Below are 21,867 nucleotides of genomic sequence, written 5' to 3'. Positions count from 1 at the left end.
CTGGGGACTCCTGGAGAGATGGTGCTGGTTATGTGTTCTATCCAGTACCTAAGGGGCGATGCACTGGGGCTTAGTAGCTACTTTGCTAGCAAAAGAGGTTCTGTCAGAGCTTATCAGGTTTTGATGGTAAAATCCACAAAGGTGTCATATTTTATCCTTTCTCTTTTGCGACATAGTCATGCACACAAATTAGCCCATAGTTTGATCATCACTGAAAAGGGACGTTGTTGTTGTTCCATCCATTTCCAACATTTTATTGCAGATGTTTACTGTGGGAGGTGGTGGGAAGTTTGAACGTTTTATTGTTTGTGTGCAACTTATGTGTGTATGTGTATATGTGTTCATGTGCAAAGTAAACTTCTCTCTCTCCCACAGGAGTCACATTCTAGGCAACTTGTCTGTCCCTGGCTGGGGAGTCTTCTAGAAGGAGGGGGCTCCTCCTTTCTCCGAACATCATGAAAGGCTTGGGAGCCAATCGCAACCGCCACTTGTCAGACTCCTGTGAGCCCACCTCGGGACTCCCAGAATCCCTCTACCCCCATAGGGTCACCTCTCCAACAAAGAGCCCCTATCTCCGTAGTCCTACTATGGACCACTACGGAACCATGGATCTACACCAGTACCAAGGCCATAACCAGGGCCCCCTACCTCCCGACTACATGTTGCCTCTCAACAACCAACTTTCCAACAGCAGCACCTTCCCCAGGATCCACTACAACTCACACTTTGACGAAGCCGACTTCTCCCCACCAGGAGGGGACAGCATTGGGGGCATCAGTACTGGCACCATGGGCACCTCTATGTCCATGGGGATGGGCACGGCCGGGTTGAGTGGACGTGGTCCGACCATGATAACCAGTGGTTCGGCAACCATCTCACACGGTTCAAAGAATCGGTTGCCACCAAATCTCCTGGACCAGTTTGAGAAGCAGCTCCCAGGAGGTCGCGACGGTTTCAGCACATTACAGTTTCACCGGTCGACTGCTGTGGCCACTGCCAAACAGCGGACCGACAGCCCAGGGCGTATCCGCTACATGCTTCACTCAGTCCAGAAACTCTTTGCCAAGTCACAATCCCTGGAGAGCCATAACATGAAAGGTAGTGTCAATGGCCGCTCCGCCAACAGTGGTACGTCGTCTGGAACTGAGGACAGTGGAAAGCAAAATCGTCGGAGCAAAAGCAAAGATCGGGCCACTGCCAAGTCGGACGGAACCGCCAAGCGGCGGCCTCGATCCAACATGTCTGGATACTGGAGCTCTGATGACTTGGACAGCAGTGACTTAAGCAACTACCGTAACCCCATGGCCATGATGACCCTAGGGCGATCCACTGGTCCCGACACCCAGGGTGCAGGGCAGGAAAGGTACAACGTCCACGGTGCCTACAACACTATCAGTTCTTCGAGGAGCAATGTTGAGATGAAGTACCAGGCCTTGCCAGGACCTGGGGGAGGAAGTGGGGGTGGGGGTGGGGGAGGATATGGGGGAAGCATGACTGTGAATAGTGACTTTATGAAGGGAAGTTCCTGGTCCACTCTGACCATGGGCCAGCCTAGACAGGTTCTCCAAAAGGGGTCAGCAACCCTGGATAGGTCCCTTCTCAAGTCCAAGTCCTGCCAGCAGGATCTAGCCTGCCAGTACCTGCAGGTGCAGAGGAGGGTAAGTACCACGTAGAAAAGTTGGCACCAAAAATGTTATGATTACTCAAATTATAAATGTTATGATCTATTTTGCTTGAGCTTGTTATTGTGCTTCAGTTATTCTTTCAAAGAGGGGATAATAAAGTACAAAATTGATCAATAATTAGATAAATAAATAAATAATTAGTTACACTCTTTTTGGGAAATTTGATTCCTTACTTTAGATAAAAAGTCTCCTACACTTTTCCAGAAAAGCTACCTTCGTGGAAGTTTTCACTCCAAGTACAACACACTTAATTAATCTGGTGCCTTTAGGGAGACTGGAGCAGCACATTGGGTCGTAGCAGCGGAGCCAATGAGATTCCATGTCGGCGGATGCGGAGTGGCAGCTACGTGAAGGCCATGGGCGACCTGGAGGACAGCGATGACTCAGAGGGAAGTCCCAAACCATCACCAAAAAGTGCAGCTCGTCGGCAGAGCTACCTAAGGGCTACTCAACAATCTCTGAGTGACCAGCCACCCCCACGCAAGTAAGTCATGAATCTGTCAGCTGTTCAATCAGTCTCAGATTTTAATTGGTACACATATACAAAGCTACGCACAGGGTAATGTACATCAGCATCCATGTGAAAGAATGAGCTCAATTTAAAATACAGATCTATGAATCCAGTTAGAAAGGATTAAAGGAAAGAAGGCAGGATAGAGAATGGCACCCTTCTCCTTTAGACATACACACAGCAACGCCAAAGGCACTATTCCAAGTAGAGGTGTGACATAAAGAGGGGAGACTGCCAGGCTTTATCTCTTGGCATGCTAATGAGCAGTCCCCTGCACAGCATAAAGACTACACACACAGTCAGGCAAGCTGCGCTCTCTCATGCGTGGGATTAAGCACTGACAGACTCCCCACATTCTCAACTATATGGTTTCCTCTACAATCCATTTCCTGCAACGTAACTGCTTGGCTGGAATGATGCAGACACCCCGATTACAAATTCCACCATGTGACACTGCCTTCTGCTGAAGCATAGACATTAAATCACCACACATTTGCCAAATCCCCTCCAAATGACTGGGTTTTTGTCCTTTTGTCTTTGAATGACATGCTCTCAGAAGGATGCATATGTAAACTGTGTTGACCTCACCGTTGGATGATATCAATGAAGAATTGAAGTCACATTACCACCGGTTCATTCTTTAAATGTCAATTCCAAATGTGTTTCGGGCAATTAAAGTTTATTAGGTACCTCCACCACAAACAGCAGACGTGAGATACCAATAAGTAACTTTGTACAAAGATGCAGCATCAGCAAAAGCAAACACAGCCCTAATCCATAAAAAAACAAATACAATTATAACATTTTTTGACATCATTTTGGGAAGTGCAGGGGAGCAAGCAAATTTCAAAAATAAAATGTAAACTATTTCAGTGAATCAAATTCGACATTAACCCTACTTTCCCTACTAAAACCCCAAACATACACTGCTGCTTTCCCTCCATGGCATGCCCCACCCTGGTTGGCATGAGCAGCAGAGCCCTGGATTACGCCATGCGGCAGGGGGAGCTGGAGGCTCTGTGGGCTCCTCTCCAGAGTGTGTCCTCCCTCCACCAGCTGGGCAGGTCAGTGCAAGACTAGCCAGTCACCACAAGGGGGCCTGCTTACGCTTGCATCTAATTGGATGATGTTAAATTGATCAATCAATTATTGAATAAATCAATCAGACATTTGTCTTTGCCCCTAAACAATGCCATGCCAAATGTCATGTAATCTGCTTCCCACTCGAAGCTCTATCCACCTATGTGCTTTTCCTACCCCTAGATGACTCAAAAAGCAAATGGTCCAGTCTATGGCCGAATCCCATTTCTCTGTCTTACCCTTACCCCTTCCCCTTAGTTTTATGCGTTCACGTGAGAGTAAGGGCTATCCCAATTCTCGTTTTGATCGAGGGTTAGGGCTAAGGGGAAGGGGTAGATACCCCTTAAAACCAAACATTTTCGGGAGCTTACTTGAAACCAAGAGGTACCCAGAATTCACTACACAACCGGCAACAATGACGGCCAGATCATCCAGAGTCCCATTATGGAGCCCCCACAAAAGTTTCATTAGCCCCCCCAAACTTTTTGTTTTCTTTCATAATTTAAATCTAAATGTCTTAATTTATCTTCCTAAAGCCCACTAGAGGACACTCTTTAAAAGGATATTTTGAAAAATGTATTCTGGGGGAACATGCCCCCTGACCCCGCTGGTTTTGCTGGGTCACAGGAAAAATTATAGGTTTTATCTAGGAGCTTAGTCCGCCCAAAAGTGGTAACCTAGATTCGCCCCTGAGGCCGACCCTGGTCCCATAAATGTATTTTCGTCTTAAATAATAGATAAACAAATGACGACAGTCTTGCTTTGTGCTGTACACAGTCCTGTACATATATATTTGCAACCGTGTTCTCAGGGCTGCCAACTCTCACGCATTGGCCAGGAGACACACGCATTTCAACCAGTTCACAGGCACTCACGCCACGCCTTGTATTTCTCACGCTGAGAAAGCAAGGCCAACCAAGTAGTCCTGCCAACGTTGTAACCAGTAATCGATGAGGCGCAGGTACACGGAGTGAAGCAACATAGACGCACGAACACCCGTGAAACTTTTTTTTTAAATTGCTAGTTTGCTACGCTAACGTTACATTGCTGATTTGCACAACAGTCCCGCAGTTCTCTGACTAGTCTTGAATGGACTCCATGCATGTCTAGAGTTTGGACTAAACTCCATTCGCAGCCAATTTCGTTTGATATCAGTGAATACAACTACTTGCTTTGGAAACATCGATACGTGCTAGATGACTTAACCATAACCAACTGGTGTCTCATTTCATAGGGGTATGTTTTCACCCATAGCCCTCCTTGGTTTCGAGGGACAAGGGCTAGGGGTAAACGAAGGGGAAGGGGTAAGGGGTAGAGGTAAGAAAAATGGGATTCTGCCATATATGTCGAGGATTCTGACAGGACAGAATGGGGTCATATGATTATCGCTTTCTGCCAGATAGCTCTTTAGCCGAGACGTCTTTCACAATTTCACTGTTAATGGATTTAGGATGAGTTTTTTACATAACTCTCTCATGATTATCATATGGACCTGAACATCAGAACACTTCACCAGGAATCATCAGCTTTGCACGCTTGGGGCAGTACGGGGGAATGCTGTAATGAAATGTAAGAGAGATTCATAGACTTCAGGACCTGACGGCAGGTGTTCATGAATACGTTAATGAAGTTATTAACTTAAATGTGATATTAATGTGATAATGATGTCCCTGATTTCTGGTTATTCTCCTCTACCCTTGGACCTTTTTCTCTTCTTCCCTCATCCAGCTGTCTGCCCTCTTTGAGGGAGCTCTCCAACAACCGTAGCCTGGACAACCTGGATTGTATTGTGAGTTCAGGGGGCTCTCCATTCAACCACTGGGATGAAGAGGACTTCAGTCAGGCCTGCAGCACGCTGGGAAGGAGCAGCTGCATGGGGCAGGTCAGAGGTCATCAGCAGGTGGGATAGGGTCAAGGTCTTAAACTTGAAGTAGATTTTCTTTCCTTTGAGGTTCCTGTCTGATTTGATGTCCCTATTTTTTGTTTTCAACAAAATATTATAAAGGTAATAAAGGTCACTAGAATAATGAGGATTCACATTCAGAATACAGTCCCGTTTCTTTCACAAGGGGCTTGTCATATTAGCTACTACTTGTCTTATAATACGTTACAGATCATGGGGAATTGTAATTTAATTTGGAGACATTCCTCTGAGTGACCATGTGAACACACATACAGGTACAATCAAACAGTTGAATCCAATTCAAACTATACTTGACTGGGTGCTTTTCACTGTTGTTTATTGCAATGGACAGTACTCTAATGAATGAGAAAATTCACTCTAATACATTACGCCTACACTGTAGCCTACACTCATGCTTCTTTTGTCCTACAGGGCTGTGTGAATTATTCAGTTAAAAAGATATTTTGATCAGTCTATGGAGTGACTATGGTTCTACATTTTCAACAAGTTTAATCAAATTTCTTTGTTTGTTTGACAACTTGATACAAGTGTGATGCAATCGGCTTTAAAGTGAAGGCCTTAAGATTCAGAATACAATTCGTAGGATTGTTAGGGTACAAATAGACTTATTTCATCATGTTATTTTCTGAATGGGTTACAGTCTCATATTTGTATTTTGTCCAGAAAAAAATTCATAGTGTCTGTAGCTCAATTCACGGCAGTGCACTTTTGGATCCACTTTATTGCCCTGAGTTCCCATCTGAACATGTCACATAGATGTGGCTACCATTTACCAGACCCTCAGCTGTACTGCTCCTGTGAGAACCCCAAACCACTGACAGGATAAACCTTCCCTATCTTACCTTACTTTGAACAGCCATGCAATACTGTGCAATTCTTTGCCCCTTAAGCCATCCTGCCAACCTGCCTCTCTCCTCGTTCCAGCTACGAGACTTAGAAATGAGCAATCGCTACGAGGAGCACTGCTCTGAACCAGCATTTAGAGATTCCCGGTCGCATTCCCAGGACAACATCAACCCACCGGATCTGCCCACCCCCACGTGCTTCCGCTCCCGCAGCCATAGCTACCTGAGGGCCATTCAGGCTGGCTGCTCCCAGGACGACGACACTGCTTCTGTGGACTCAGACTCGCCCCCACCCACCGCCACAACAGTTCGCACCTATAGTAATAGCACTGGTAAGTACTCCAACACTATACTTAGTTAAAGCCATTATGTTTTCAAAATATTTGAAATGCTTAAATTGTCCTATGTTCTACTTGTGGGAATACAAAATATATTTGATTGTTCCTGGAAGGAAAACAGCACCACAGCACAACAGCATTTCACATATTTGAAAAAGATATGTATTTGACCCAGGTTAGGTAGGCTAGGACTGTTAAAGAAGGGTGGTAATCATGAAATAACTAAGCAAGTAGTGGTATGTCGGGAAGTGATACACTTACCTAGACTATCTTGAAGTTACATTCTTCACAAACTTTATTTTGAAAATTGTCTCCCCGTTGGATGGAATTCAAAAGAACTGACGAAGTAGCCCTCCCCACCAAGTTGTGGTTCGTTGTTCTAATCACACTCCTTCAAGTGGCGCCACGTTTTTATACGGAACTGACTATGTTTGTCAGCCACAGCGCTCAAAACTGAGCAGATCAGGGATTTTTGGCTCCAATGCAGCCTTTTTCACCCGCGCTAGGAGACCTTCCCCTCCCATGGAAGATATGGAAAGAACAGTTTGGCTCTTACCTGATAGCCTCCGGATTGGATAAAGCCCCAAAGGAGAAACAGCTTGCAATTTTCCTTCAACGTTTGGGGGCGGAGGGACAGCGCATCTTTGCCACTCTCCCAGGTAACAAAGTAACAACTTGTGTTGAACAACTTGTGTTGAATCCGCCCCCCTCCCCCCCACACACACACACACTTCTCTTGTAAGCATTCTATTTGCGTAGTGCAATACACAAGAAATTCATCTGGACAAAAGTAAATGGCACTATTGACACAACTCTCTGTCTTCTTTGTCAAAAGTATGAGTATAACTGCTGTTTGTTTTTCACAATGTGGAATTCTACCATAAAGCCAGATATAATCGTGGGGATACTTCCATACTGTATAAAGCTTTCAAGAGCTTATAATGAGATATATATAATAACATTCAAACCAATTTTTTGTCTGGCCTCCAGGCACTCATGTAGGCACATATACTGTAATACTTTACAACTAAAGTAGATTTTTTTTTACTTCCGGAACTTAAGAAGATTGCTTTTATTCACCAGCAAGATAGAGAAGAAGTGAACAGTTTTATGGTTGATCGACTGGCCAAGAATAAGACTCAGAAGACAAACACAGAAGATGGTGATTGAATACATGTTTTATAGGCTACATCAAACCATGTGAATGGTTCAACACAGATTTCATGTGCTGCCCTTTTGAAAGCTCAAGTATTGTAAGTATTTGGGGATTTCCGTTGTTGTTGGATAGTAATATTTAGAACAATATAAAAGATCATGAAAATGTTATTTTAGACATTACTTTATCTGCCATTGTAACATGAAATGGTAATTGAATAGGCTGATAGAGTAGTACCAGATTCCTTTTTCTTCATGCACGCTGGATATGGTTAAGTCACATCTGACCAACCTCTCTTGTTGCATTAGTGAGTGTAGAGTCGGTGTGGGTAGTTGGTTCCACTATCTATCTCTCTTTCCCTCATACACATGCAAACATGGTCGATGTAAAATTGTATTGGCTAAACTGATTAATTAATTTAACTTAATGTAAATGTTATACATTCACTAATGACTTTTATCTAATATTTTATTATTTACTTTCAGCATTTTTAAATATTTTGGTTTCATATTTCAAATCTATTGCTGTTTAATTGTGGGGTCAGTGCTGTCAATGAGCTATTTCACTGAGTGTATTATTTCCTTTCAGAAATCTAATCTTTATGTCCAAGATCAGTGACTGTGCGCATTGCTTTAGTAAAAAGTAAATATATGAGAAGCGTAATTCTTAACAAAATGCTGGAATAGATTCCAAATGTATGACTGACGCCCAGTCGCGACGGTTATTTTTCTTATAGTACCCTTTGCAAAAGCAATGTCCTAGAAGTTATATTTCTGTCTGAGCCGTGCGTCTTTGACCCGTACTGGCGGTTTAATTCAAAAGGAGCAACAAAGTTACAAATAGTCTCATACGCGCACGTGCTCTGAAATATTGTTTTACATCCAGACAGTGGCGCTACTCAGCATAAGTCGCCACGCCTCCATCCTTGTCGCGTCAGTTTAAATTGACCGTTCTGTACGCAAAACAAAGGCTAAATCAGCTGATCTTGTTATGGAAAGACGCTGTGTCGACACGGGTTGTTTTCAAATGCTCAGTTCTTTCAAGCTGGTCACGCCATATCGATGCTTTATTTTGTTATCTTACAGGGTGAGTGTTCACGCTTCCTGAATCTGTCTTGTCTTGACCATAATACCTACAATGTAGACTTTCTCAGTGATTTCAGCAGCTCTTGACGGCTTTACTGTGTTTTACAGTTATGTTTTATATTTGTTTTCTGATGTACATCAGTGTAATATTGTAGGAATTTTTGTTACGTAGATTCTGTGATTTAATTTATATTGGCTATAATGTAGTAGGTACAGTTAACTTCAGCTTTGTATAAATCAACTTTTGTGTATTAAGTCTCCGACTAACACAGTCAAGTTTACAAGATCATGTACAATAGCATGCTCAAATTTCTTTGTTACTCCCAGAGATTGAATATGCTTAAAATTGTATAGCCTATTAGCAATCAATACTGGCAAAAGTCAACTTTAGTAAAATGAATTATGTAATACGGTGAACAAAACGAATAATGCGGTGATATAAACAATTCAAATATTTGTATAGAAGATTGTTTCATGGAGTTATCAATGTCATTGTCGCAGTTTGACATAGGAAGTAACTTATGACCTGACAATTTGATAATTTGATTTACTACCCATTCTTTGTTTTATCTATAGCATGTTGCAACAGCTCTTCCATCCAGCATTCTCTTCTCACTCCCACACTATTAAAATAATACTGTTTGTGATTGGTGGCAAGATCTGCTGGAAGGATCTCCCTCCTACCATAGGGCTTTCTGGTGCTCCCTGTTGATAAACGGCCCACTGCATCTCTATTGCTGTGGTATTAGGAATGGAATGTGTTGCTGATTGTTTAAGTTGGTTATAGGTTGATCTGTGAGCATCTGTGAAGCCCGCTGTGACATTGCTTGTAAAAAGGGCCATAACATTTTTGTTTTTTGTAAAGAAGTATTCAAGCCTTTTTCATTCTGAAAGATAACCGTTTTGGCAGATGTCTGATCTGATCTGATGTTTTTGGCAGCCAGAGAGCAGCATAAGAGGGATGGACAAGGCTGGCAGTGTATTGTGGTTGTTATTAGATTGAATGACACAAGCGGGTCAGCAGGAGAGGCAATGGGCCACTTGGCAACAGGGTGGAAACCGTTGATTAGAGAAAAGAGAGGGGAAATCATTTTTCACTATTACCCCCACTATTTTCTTTCAGTCTACTCCTCTCTGCAGCCATATGTCTACTCCCAAGGACAATGAATACTGTCCAGCCCTTGAATAGTTGGAAAGTGCTTTCTAATGTGGATAACGATGTGGTTTAATTGAAAATATGTTGTAAGGTACATTAAATGAGCCATTACACATGTGTAGTTTCAAACTGAACTGTGGAGGTTTATGAAGGACTCTGTCAGTAATCCTAAATACTTTATTTCTACCATAAGCTATGCCCATCTTTGTGCACACAAAGCATGCCCTGTAGTTGTAATCAGATCAAGGTCAAGGGTCAACAGGCTTCCTGGTAAAATGTCTCAACTGGTGTAATGAGTGGATGAGCATTAATAAAACAGGCTTTATACGAATAGTTTATTTGACAACAATTTGTTTCATGCTAAATCCACATATGCATTTGTAATGACATGGGACAAGCTTTCCAATGGTACTGAACATCTGAAGATGGATACTAACATTTAATAAAAAGATTTTGTATATTTTCTGACTCTGGACCCAAATTACTTCTGACTATAGTCTCAATCGCAAAGGTATGATGCTTCCCTTAATACCAGATTTATACTTTAGGCCCTTCTGGTTGTGAAGCTACAGTACATTGCTGTACATCAGCTGTAAGCAACGCTGCAATTCAGGAGACCAAACCCATCTATAATACCACCCTCCCCAGCCTTAACCAACCTCCAACCAGGTTTTCTGGCAGGCAGCTCATCTATTCATGGTCCTGAATCAGATAATCCTATTTCTTATTGGAGCACATTTTCCATGAATTGGCTGGAATTTCTTTGTTTGGTTGTTTGTTATTGTACTAGGACACATTCTGTAGCCAGACTAAAATGGTGTTTGTTTTGCTGATGGCTTGGGTTGGACTTTCAGTCAGTGGATTAAGGTTTAAGTCCTTGCCATCTTGAGGCAGCTTGGAGCACTTTGAACCAGTTTTGACCAGAACACATTGCTTCCGCACAGTATTACGTCTATACTCAATAAAGCAGTCCAATTCCAAAACCACTATAAAAAGCATTAATATAGTGAAATACTTAATAACATATTTTAGGAATGATGAGAATAAACAAATGAGAATAAGTGTACAGTTTACTGTATTGAAGTTTGTCCCACTTGTGTTGATTTTTTGTACTGACAGTGTAAAAATTGCTGGAAAGCTAACACCTCCAGTTCTGAAAAGGTGATAAATCTGCTGCTTGTTGACAGTGATGGTGGCCACAGCCGAAGAAAATCAAACATGTCTGCTCCAGGTCTTATTCGGAAATTGCTGAGCTGCGGTGAGAGATAGGGAGTGTTATAAAAACAAGAGGTGTTAAAAAAGACATGTGTAGAGGGAAGAGGAGAGCCTGGCATGATTGTAAACTTTTAGACGGGGGCATTGTAAGACAGTTTTTAGTGGGACATAGCCTGAATACATGCACACTTCATTTTTGTAAGGAGTGGACCATGATGAAACCTTCTTGCATCAAAGATCAGAGAATGGTCCACACAGTAGACATCTGTCCTCTGTTGCTGCGAAGCCAACTGTCAAGTAACACAGAGTCAGTTAACAATGTGTAATGTATGCTGTTCTCATTGCCTGTGAACCAGACATATCTTCAAGCTCAGGCTTTATTTGCTCTGGCGAATGGGTCTGGCAATCCTCCCATTCAAAAGGATTTCCATCCGACTTGAATCTGGTCCGGCCAATCCCATCTCATTTATCTGAGAGGGGACGGGTTTAATACAAAGACTGTACAGAGGAGCGCCATTGAGGCATTTAGGTAAATGACTAAGATTATGTTTTGTTGCCCGGATTTGGTGTATCAATACATTTGTGTCCAGAAGAATTTTGGTCTGCACCCGTTGATAATGCCCCTTAGAATTGAACATAATGAGAGAGATTCCAGACCAAATATTAATTTGAAAATTGGTCTAACGAGGCCAGGTTACAGCTCTCAGGCAAGCATTGAGCTATGGGCAAAGATACAGGAAACAATAGACAAGATGAGACAAAATGTATGACAATTTTAGTATAATAAATGTTTATTATACATTTGTGAGGATTTACCAAATTACCTGTATTAATCCAGTAGTATTTGGTCCATTTCAACCAAACTGCTGTCTTGTTGGTGATGAACTTCATGGCAGGATGTGAAACAGCATTGGTGTCAGGTGACTTTCTTGTTAAGAGGCAATGGCATTTCGACAGGCATTCCGGACCATTGCTTAGGCTTAAAATTCCATGCATCCCTCTGTAGGGATCAAATGAGATTTCCAGAAGGTTATCCAATGAGGTGTCAAATTGTAATGATGAAATTGCAATCTCTGTGTTAAAGTCAATAACAAAACCAATATATCCTCTTGTCTCCTGTCCTCTTTTCCTTTCCTGTAGTCTCAACATGCATAACGACTTGTAAGAAGGCAGCGCCCCCGCCGGTGCCCCCCCGCACCACCTCCAAGCCCTACATCTCTGTGACGGTGCAGAGCAGTACTGAGTCGGCCCAGGACAACTACCTGGACCGGCACAGCGAGTTCAACAGCCAATCCAGCCACGCTCACAGCAACTCGTCCGACAGCCTCGACAGCACCCGTGCCAACAGCCTGGCGAGGGGCATCTCCCGTGCCCCACAGATCATCCCTGTGCCCATTGCCACTCCCCGGGACCACTTTGTCCCCACCGTCACAACCAGCACTTCCACAGACACATCCGACGTTGGGCACGAGCCACTGAAGACGAGCAAGCTCCATTTGGCCTCAGAGGATCTCCTAGTGGACTCGGTACCCCGGAGGAAGCTCTCCTCCATTGGCATTCAGGTGAGGTGGTTGTGGTCAGTCCTGGTTCGGTAAGCCAAAGAGGGTGTCAGTACCATTACAGGGTAGTCTGTAAGGCTGTATACAGCCGTAGCCAAAAGTATCGGGAACAACATACATTTTGTGTTTGCAAAGCTTGCTGGGCCTTGGCATAAAATGACTGCTAATATAATTTCAGCAAGTCATATCATCAGCACAGGGGAAAGTGTGAACTAGTTCTAGCCAGGTGAAAACACTCTATCATTCTGATTGGATTTTAAGAGTAGGTTGACTGCTGTAAAAGAGTGGACTATTTGTATAGATTGAACATGTTCACCCCAAAAAAGCTTAAAAAAATATGAAATGTGCCTTATTGTATTCCAGTATTTTATACAAACATGTGAAAACATTTTCCACAAATACTGAACCAGCAAACTTTGCAAAACACAACATTTGGCATTGCCAAAACTTATGGCCACGACTGTACTATCACTATTATACGTTTTAATTCACAGATGATTCAGACCTGTTACAGTGTGGTGCAACAAAATACCCAGACATTGTTTTTGAGACAAAAACAAACAAAAAAGACACTGTTTTGTGAATTTGAATATAGATCTTTAGAAAACTTTATTTTTATTTTTTTACATGAAATGTAATTTCATGTTTTGGCACTTTATGATTGTTTGTTAGGTTGATTGTATTCAAGAAGTTCAGCGAGAGGAGACACCACCGTTGGCCAGATTCCAGTCAATCGGAGTGCAGGTGGAGGACGGGTGGCAGTAAGTATGAATAGACCATCTATAAGTATAATGTACATAATTACTATACGATAAGATTCTCATTACGCTTATTCATTGCAGAATAACTCAGGACTTCAAAGATGTTTTAAATGCCAGGAAATCCCTCATGCCACACATAACATCCCTTCCTTATTTTCCTCATTTTCAAACATCGCTTTTGCATGCACAATAGTCTGCAACTCGGTATGATAAATCTCCCATTAATTTGAAAGCATCCAAATGTTCTCATTTACACACAAATGCATAGTCATTTAATGAACAAATATCTAATTAGCTCTGCCTGTATTATTGAACGACTAGTGAAATTGTAAACTCGATGCTCTATGTTGTCTTGTTTGCATCTCCAGACTCAGTCGCTCCAGTAGCATGGCATCCAAGCAGGAAACCGACTCAGACACAAACGACATCCCGAGCACTTCCTTCCAGACCAACTCCATCACCTCCAAACTCCCAGAGAAGAAAGTCATGGTCAACAGTGCCAGCCAATCCATGGACTCACCAGTGGACCAGAGTCCCCTCAACAACCGGGATCCTTTCCATGAATCCTCACCACCACCTCCCCCCCGTCAGATCCTCAACCGCTCAACAACACGGAGCAGCTCATCTTCATTCTCGGAGAGCCTTGATCCGGCACTGGACCCCTCCTGCCTGCCCCCTCCCGATCCCTGGCTGGAGAGTGGAAATGGGAGTGGATCTAGTGTGGGACCCTGCGTTGCCTCTCAGGGTGGTGGAGGAGGACCGCCCTGCCGGAGGGACGGCCACTGGTTCCTGAAGCTGCTGCAAGCGGAGACGGGTCGCATGGAAGGGTGGTGCCAGCAGATGGAGCAGGAGACCAAAGACAATCAGCTTTCAGAGGAGGGTGAGACAGAAATACTGTGGGCCATCCCTTACTGGACATTCATCCAGTCAAACAAGGGGTATTTATGTTGAAGAAGTTGGTTTGCTCATATAATCAAGTATCTTACATACAAAATGTTGGCCTGATCAGTAGGTTTAAAGGAACTGAAATAGGTTTATTCTCTGTAGACTCTCTTCACTCTCAGACACACAATCACCCACAATTAGTTGGATGAGGCATTCATATATGGGGTTAGCACACAAGCAGGCTTAATCTTTTGCATTACAGTACACTAATCTAGTCTGGACCTGATTAAACCACCAGATTAGATCAGTACTTTAACATAAGACTGACAAATCAGACAGCGGAGCATACTGTAGACATACACACACACCCATGCGCATACACACATACTCTAACATGCAGGCCCGCAAAGCATGATCGTATCAGAAAATCTAGACCAAGAACATAATCCTGCTGGTACCGTCTTTGCCAGAATGTGTGTGATAAAATGTTAACTCACTTTAAGACTATAGATTTGTAAAACAGGTCTTCAAAAAATCTAATTGACATAGAGCTACCGTAACACCTTATTTTACTACCCCATAATATGATTGCCATAAAGCCAAAATCCCAGTGAAACATTTGTCTGTAAACCCTAAATAGATACATCATTAGTAGGCTCAGATGCATTGTAAGAGGATATTACTGTCCATTATACTGTAATCCTCTTGAGTGCCACCCAGTGGAGTCCTTATGACCAGGCAGTGGAAGAGCCAAATCGTCTATCTGTTGTCTAGACATCATAGCTTTGTTTTTGTTTTTTTGCTTGTGTCAAGCACAAATTGTTAAATCTACCTCTTTGGAACTGAAAGATCCTTGTCTGGTGTGCTAGTTGCATGCCCAGTGTAGACCACTTGGTATCTTTAGCTTGACTGCAGTAGGTCAACAATGTGGTCTGGACTAAAGTTTAAATAAAACACATCAACACCAACTGGCAGGTTCAGAAAATATCTTAAGAATTACAGCTGTTTGCATCTAGTACATGTGCAGGATATTGTATCTAAAAAGTGTGTTACTGTACATTTTATGGTATCTGTACATTACTTGACATTAGTATTTGTGCCTACTTGACATGTTTACATGTAGTCAACTACACCTTTTACATAATTGCATCAGCTTGCAGTTTGTAGGAGAGTTGGTGTATGCAGTTTACTGAATAGTGTTTCCTAGTGTTGTAGTGTCGTAAAGCATGTATGTCTGTGTTTCAGTTTTGCTGGCGTCTTTTCATTTGTGTTTTGTAAATTGCAGTGTTGGGAAAGGTCCGCAGTGCCGTAGGCAGTGCTCAGCTCCTCATGTCCCAGAAGTTCCAACAGTTTAGAGGACTGTGTGAGCAAAACTTGGTAAGGACCAGCTACCTCATCCCAGCACATTCATCATCACATCAGAAGATACATCACATGAACATTCCTTCACAATCAAACCAAACCATTACCAACAAATCTATGCATAGAATCTGACAAAGCTTGACAGCTGATAGACACACAAATTAAGTTTGTAGTAACTACTGTTAGATGTGTATTTCAAGGTTCATGGCAATACTGATATATGAAGACATTTGTCAATAGCCATATTCAAGATGTTTACATGTTGAGTAATTTGACTACATGTTGACGTCATATTGCTTTTAAAACAATCTTACTATTACAAGTTTTTTATTATTATTATTATTATTATAAGTAGATGTTCTACTTGTGTAGGATATAATCAAAATGTTGCTTTTCATAAACAGCAATAATAGTCATTTATTATACACCTCCAGATTAACCACTTTCTAGATTACTAGAAAAGTAGTTCGATTACTTTGCCAAACCTTCGTTAAAAGATTGACAGTGTCAACCTTTCTGATTGAAACAGGAAGTTGGTTTAATTTGCAGTAGTCGTGCAATAGTCCTTTACATTAGATGTACCTGGCATTACCTGGCTTCCACCCACAAAAATCCAATCTCTTAAAAGCAAATTAAAGATTTTGTCTGATACAGTCAATACAGTGAAATTGACTTAAGTCCATTACTCTTGTTTAAATCAAAACATAAATCGCACTGGGGTGCAATCATTGTTTTAAATAAGTTGTGAAGACGTCAAATATAAGATTTTTAGTATATCAGGACCAAAATAGAATATGATGTCAGTCTGATGTTGTGTGCATTCTGGTTAAGTGTAGTGTGAAATGTTCTATGTAAGTGGTGGCTCTGTGTCAGAATTGTCTTAATACTATACTGTTTACACCATTCAGATATAGAGGAACAACCGTGGTAACTCAAAAATAACAACAGCTAGTGTACAGAAAAGAAGGTGGATGAATACTAAACGCAGCCCTTGTATTATATTAACTACTTACTAACAGAGAGTGAGGTCATGCCGGGAAATATCAAACTGAGACTGGAACGTATCGACCGAGCGATAGCGAGGTTGAATCTTCCCAGTCTAAGCACAGGGCACGGTTAATACACACTGTGTAAAAATGGCCAACTTTCAAGACTGCAAAATAAAAAATAATTTAATTCAACATTACAATATGTAGAAACAATGGATATTAGAATGTAAAAATATTAATATGGTAATAAAAGATTTGATCCAAAGATTAGGATTAAGATATCCAAAAAATAAGACATCCTGAAGCTAGCTAGCTAGATTATGTAAGATACAATAACAGTACAGCAGGAGGAGTCATTCAGTGATCTGACGTAGATGGGGAGGAATGACGTAGATGGGGAGTTTTTGGCTCCGCCCATCAAAACCTGATCTGAAAACGGAAGAGAAACTGTTCTTTGGTCTAACTCCAAATTTCAGTGCAAAAACGTTTTTGCGCTTTGCACATGCTTTCAGGAACTAATTTCACACATATATAATGTACTTAGAAGCAAAAATGGAATTTTCTTTACAGGATCTTTAATTTGGTGTGCTCAATCCGTGTTAGTCCGCTACAGTACTAGCTACCAACCAGTTAGCTAATACTTAGTCAATTTTGTTTTCCCTGTATTTGCGCTGTTGAGCTAGTATTGTGGTAGGACTGATAGATTATTAAAGCAATCAACCATAAGAGGGGTATCAAATGATGATCATAAGCTCTTGAGAGAAATCGATGCCATTCAATATGAATATGAATATGATTAAATGCAAGAAAAATTGTGAGAGGAAGTTTAAGTCATTATATAGGTTAGGACCATTTGTACACAGGATTGGACAATTTCTTCATTTTGATGCAACTGTTTCAAATATGTGGGGCTGCCACATAACCTGTCACCATTCCCTCTTGCACCAAGGCAAAATGATAGAAGAACCTTGTTTCATTCCAAGTGTTAATGAGCAGCAGCAATATATACTTTTAATCTATGCAATCTTCATAAATAATAAGTATGCATACTTATTAAATATATACAGAAATATTAGTTGTAAAAAAAAAAAGATATTCTGACCTATCTGCAGCAGATGCAAACACACCTCACCCCCCAGAAACTGTACCCTCTCTAATTGATGAAGAAATAACAAATAATAGCCCACAGCTGTCCATTTAACAGCTTTTGAGTCAATTGTCCAATTATGTTCCCTTGAAAAAGGGGGCTACAAATTAAAGAGCTGTAATTCCTAAACCCCGTCCAATTTGGATGTGAATACCCTCAAATTTAAACTCTGCGCTCTAAGCCTATATTCATTATTTAACTGTAACTTGAATATATTTTGACAAAAACTTGTATTAGTGTCCAAATATGTATGGACCTAACTCTACTATATCATCACCTCTTAAAAGACAACATGATTTCAGTGAAACATTTTGGCTGCAAACTATGATCTTTGATCTTGAGAGTTTGAATGAGCATTTTAAAAACCTGGTTTTGCTCCCCCATCTCTCTCTCTCCCTCTCAACCTCCCCCTGCAGAATGTGAATGCCAACCCTCGGGCCACAGCTCAGGACCTGGCTGGTTTCTGGGACCTGCTGCAGCTCTCTATCGAGGACATCAGCCTCAAATTTGACGAGTTGTACCACCTCAAGTCCAATGACTGGCAGCCTGCGCCTACCTCCTCGGCCGCTGCCCACTCGCCCCCAGAGCGGAAGGTACTGCCCACCTCTGCTGCCCAGTGCCCTGGCTGGGGTAGGAAAGCCGTCGAAACCGGCCTCTCTCCCCCCCACCAATTCCCTCTTTTTCATACCTCCCCCCTGCCCAACTCACCACCTCGTTGTGTGGTGAGCCCTTTAAGGGCTTTGTACCTCAACGTAAAGGGGGCGTCTGGACAGAACCAGTTCCTCCTTACGCATGCATGGAAGTTTGTGTGGTGTCTTTTTTGGGGTTAGAAACCCCACTTTGGACATGCATGCAGTGGTACAAGATGTTGGTTTGCAGTGGAGAATGGCAAAGATGTATAGCCTCATGGAATGGAATATTCGCTGGCTTTCTGTGTTGGTTGGGAGATTGTCTTTTGGCATTCTCTGTTTTATTTTAACATCTGCTCTAACATGTTGTCATTTACAGTATGTCCTTAAAAAATGTGTTCATATAATAACCATGTTTAGTCTAAATGATTTGTTCTGCGTACTTTAAATGTCTGTCTCTTGTATGTATGAATGTATGTATCTATATGTTTGTTTGTATCTATGTTGTCTGCCATGTTTTTCACACTTTAAGCCAAAATAGTAAAAGGCTTAGCACCAATCATCACCATTAACAAACAGTTATTGTCTTGATTCTTCCAATTTTATTAACAAAAGCTTCTAATTACTACACTCCCTTGCATCCTCTCACTTTCTCATCTCTTTCCCCTCTCTACCCCTTTTCTCCTTCTCACCCTCTACCACCCCCTTGTGGTCTGGCTGTTCTGCTGCAACCTAGCAGGACGACCAAAAGCAGGTTCCTCCAGTGCCAAAGAAGCCTGGTAAAGGGAGGCCAGTGCTGGGCCGTGAGAAGAGTGCCGACTCTGTCTCCACCTCCTCGTCGGCCTCAGCCGAGAAGCAGCGACAGGATGCTCGCAAGCGGCTGCTGGCCGCCAAGAGAGCCGCCTCTGTCCGTCAGAACTCCGCCACAGAGAGTGCAGACAGCATCGAGATCTACGTCCCTGAGGCTCAGACGCGCCTCTGAGAGGAGACATAGAGTGACCGAGCGAGAACTATCCTCATGATGGACGTAGGGAAAATGGAAAGAGTGGGGATATTCATCTCAGTGGAAGCAATAGATGGTTACAAGGAGGCAGAGAAAGTTGAGAAGGAGACCACCAGGAAGGTTTCTCAGAACATGGGTGGCGAAGGGTGTCATGGTTACACATGCAGGTATAGGCTGTCCTGGTGGGAACATTGATAGTAAAATAAAGTGAGAGAAATTAAAAGTACTTTGGGGTTGTAGACGAATATGCGGTAAAACTCTTCAGGCGGCCATTAAAAACCACAGATAATGAACTTGGTTATAAATTGTTACTTTCTTGATTATTAAAATTATGAAATTACTATTGAGAACAACATTGTTATCATTATCTGCTAAAGAATATATATATAAAGACTGTTTTAAATATTCCTGTATCATGGCTATAAGAGATCTTCTAATAAGCAGACCGAGTTTAAAAGCGTTCGTGCTTAACCTTCTTCCTGATAGAGTAGTTTGCACAACGCCACTTTGGGGCCATCGCAAAGTTTTACACATTTACTCAGAGAAGCACTTGCACATATACACACATACACACACAATACAAACTACATATTCTCAGCTATCAATGTCTTCCCAATCCTTTGTTTGTGAAGTCAAATTATTTTCTTTCTTTTTTTTTTACATTGTATGATGTAAAAATGCTGAAATGCTTGCACCCAGAAGCAGATTCTTTTTTTAAATGTATTTCTTAAATGAGAGTGAGTGGTGAGCATCTAGACAAGAAACATTGTTTTCATATAGTTAATTTTATTTCAGAAAGTTACCAATTCAGTAGTCATTTGACAAACAACACCATTTCATTGATCATCTGTCTATGGCCACATTGAGGTAACCTAAAAAATATATATCTTTACCCTTTATATAGAGTACAAAAGACTGACTGACGGATGGGCAATGAGCATAAATCCTACACTCTTTTACTAACCTTAATTACTTTTACTTGAGAGGTTAAACTCTGGGTTTTAGAATAAGATCAGGACAGTAAGTCACATCACACCACTAAGCCACTGTCTGCCCCTTCACACATGTATATTGACTGCAGCTTATGTTTGATAGTTACACACAAAAAAACTACTTTTGAGCAGCATTTCCCCCATCTTTGCAGATCAGAACACATATTTGTAATAGAGTTAATTCAGTTGGGATATGCACAGTACAATTGAGCACAATGATTCTTCATAACAAACCAGTTTATTTCAGACAATCTCCTTACGTTAAAACAGTATTACAGCAATATTATAAGTGCATGTCAGGGCTAAAAAAGTTCTCCCTACAGTCAAAACTGGTGTGGTATGGCCAACTTAAGGAGAGGTGAGGGAACAGCTTCATTCAAAGTAAAACACAGTACTTCACTAAGCTTGTGCGTGTGACAACTGCAACTTTATCAGTTATATCAACTAAAATCATGCACGTTGTTGATTCACATTTCTCTTCTTTGGTTTGCCCACCAGAGGATCGTTTTTGTAACTAAAGACCCTCAGTTAGAAAAACATTGCTCCGCATAATTCACAGTTAAATTCATAAGAAGTCATTTAAAAACAATAGGTCTACACTGTATTACACCACTTTTCATTATTTTGAGACAATTAGTTGTTAGTTGGAACAGCACAACAACACAATGCCATGCACCGTTTCCAGAGCATACCATTCCAGAACTGGTGCACATGAGTTTAATGAGCAGAAAAATCAGGCTGCTTGGAACACAGAATTATCTCAGTTACACAAAAACATGTATCTTCATTCAGCACTAGTGGGTGCTCATGTACAATTAGTATCGGTAAATTCAATATCGTTTGAGAGGGAAAATTTAAGTGAATTGTCTTTTTGTGTTTCAAATACATTATTGATATCACAGATGGAAATGTTCCTGCAAAACCAATCGATTCCACATTGTGAATCAAATTTTATAAATTGTTTGTTTACATGCTATGTCTCTGACTCCTCCAATATTATTGTCTTTTAAAAAACAAAGCACCTTGGGGGCTCAAATTTACAAAAACGAAATAGCTGAGCAATTAAAATAATGCTTGAAATAGTAGTCACAGTATATAATTTATTTGTTACGTGACATTAATTTATACTCTGGGGAAATCCCTTTTGTTTAGTAATTACCTTGAAGCAGAGAAAACAGTGTCAACCGTTTCCACAAAAAAAGTTGATCAGAATATGTGTGCTTCTGATTTCAAATTTGAACAGAAACAATGAGAGCAAAGGTTCTTTAAGGACCCGTTTATTTCAGGCAACTCATTTTGCAACAGTATCACAACAATATTATAAGAGCATGTCAGGGCTAAGGAAGTTCTTCCTACAATCCATACAATTTCCATACAATTTCAAAGATCAGTTAGGGCATCTATATAACCACCGTATTCTAAGTATTGCTTTGCTTGACTTGAATTGCTTGAAACTGACTGACTTTGCTCCTGCAAATAAGACCCTTTGTTATTATAGTGCACCTTTAATTTACACCCAACACTTTCCTTTGTAATAGAAAGGTT

At 41.4% G+C, this 21,867-nt stretch overlaps 1 protein-coding gene across 4 annotated transcripts; it reads left to right on the top strand.

Annotated features, from left to right (window-relative positions):
- Nucleotides 1-455: 455 nt before the first annotated feature.
- dlgap4b (discs, large (Drosophila) homolog-associated protein 4b) lies at nucleotides 456-20,029 on the top strand. Of its 4 annotated transcripts, XM_084704959.1 has the most exons (12): nucleotides 456-1,658; nucleotides 1,955-2,169; nucleotides 3,171-3,266; nucleotides 4,999-5,158; nucleotides 6,125-6,377; nucleotides 6,890-7,042; nucleotides 12,136-12,557; nucleotides 13,227-13,315; nucleotides 13,684-14,195; nucleotides 15,486-15,577; nucleotides 18,115-18,291; nucleotides 19,067-20,029. In XM_084704959.1, the coding sequence occupies exons 1-12, from the start codon at nucleotides 456-458 to the stop codon at nucleotides 19,307-19,309; spliced, it is 3,615 nt and encodes a 1,204-aa protein (XP_084561085.1). In that variant the 3' UTR covers nucleotides 19,310-20,029. The 4 variants fall into 4 exon arrangements, with proteins under 4 accessions (XP_084561085.1, XP_084561086.1, XP_084561087.1 ...); XM_084704960.1 differs by lacking the exon at nucleotides 3,171-3,266 and having other exon boundaries at nucleotides 5,005-5,158; XM_084704961.1 differs by lacking the exon at nucleotides 6,890-7,042 and having other exon boundaries at nucleotides 3,171-3,260; nucleotides 5,005-5,176; nucleotides 19,064-20,029.
- The last annotated feature ends 1,838 nt before the right edge of the window (nucleotides 20,030-21,867 follow it).

Source organism: Hypomesus nipponensis, chromosome 9 (assembly GCF_054491055.1).
Source record: "Hypomesus nipponensis isolate SF chromosome 9, ASM5449105v1, whole genome shotgun sequence".
NCBI classification, from domain to species: domain Eukaryota; kingdom Metazoa; phylum Chordata; class Actinopteri; order Osmeriformes; family Osmeridae; genus Hypomesus; species Hypomesus nipponensis.
The sequence above is the reverse complement of the archived record's forward strand: the minus strand, read 5'-3'. Positions and strand labels throughout refer to the sequence as shown.

Bases quoted from the DNA above. Each gene is read 5' to 3' on its own strand.
- dlgap4b (XM_084704959.1), top strand. From the start codon at position 456: ATGAAAGGCTTGGGAGCCAATCGCAACCGCCACTTGTCAGACTCCTGT. The intron at 7,043-12,135 runs GTAACAAAGTAA...CCTTTCCTGTAG, and splicing joins CATCTTTGCCACTCTCCCAG to TCTCAACATGCATAACGACT. The intron at 15,578-18,114 runs GTAAGGACCAGC...CTCCCCCTGCAG, and splicing joins GACTGTGTGAGCAAAACTTG to AATGTGAATGCCAACCCTCG.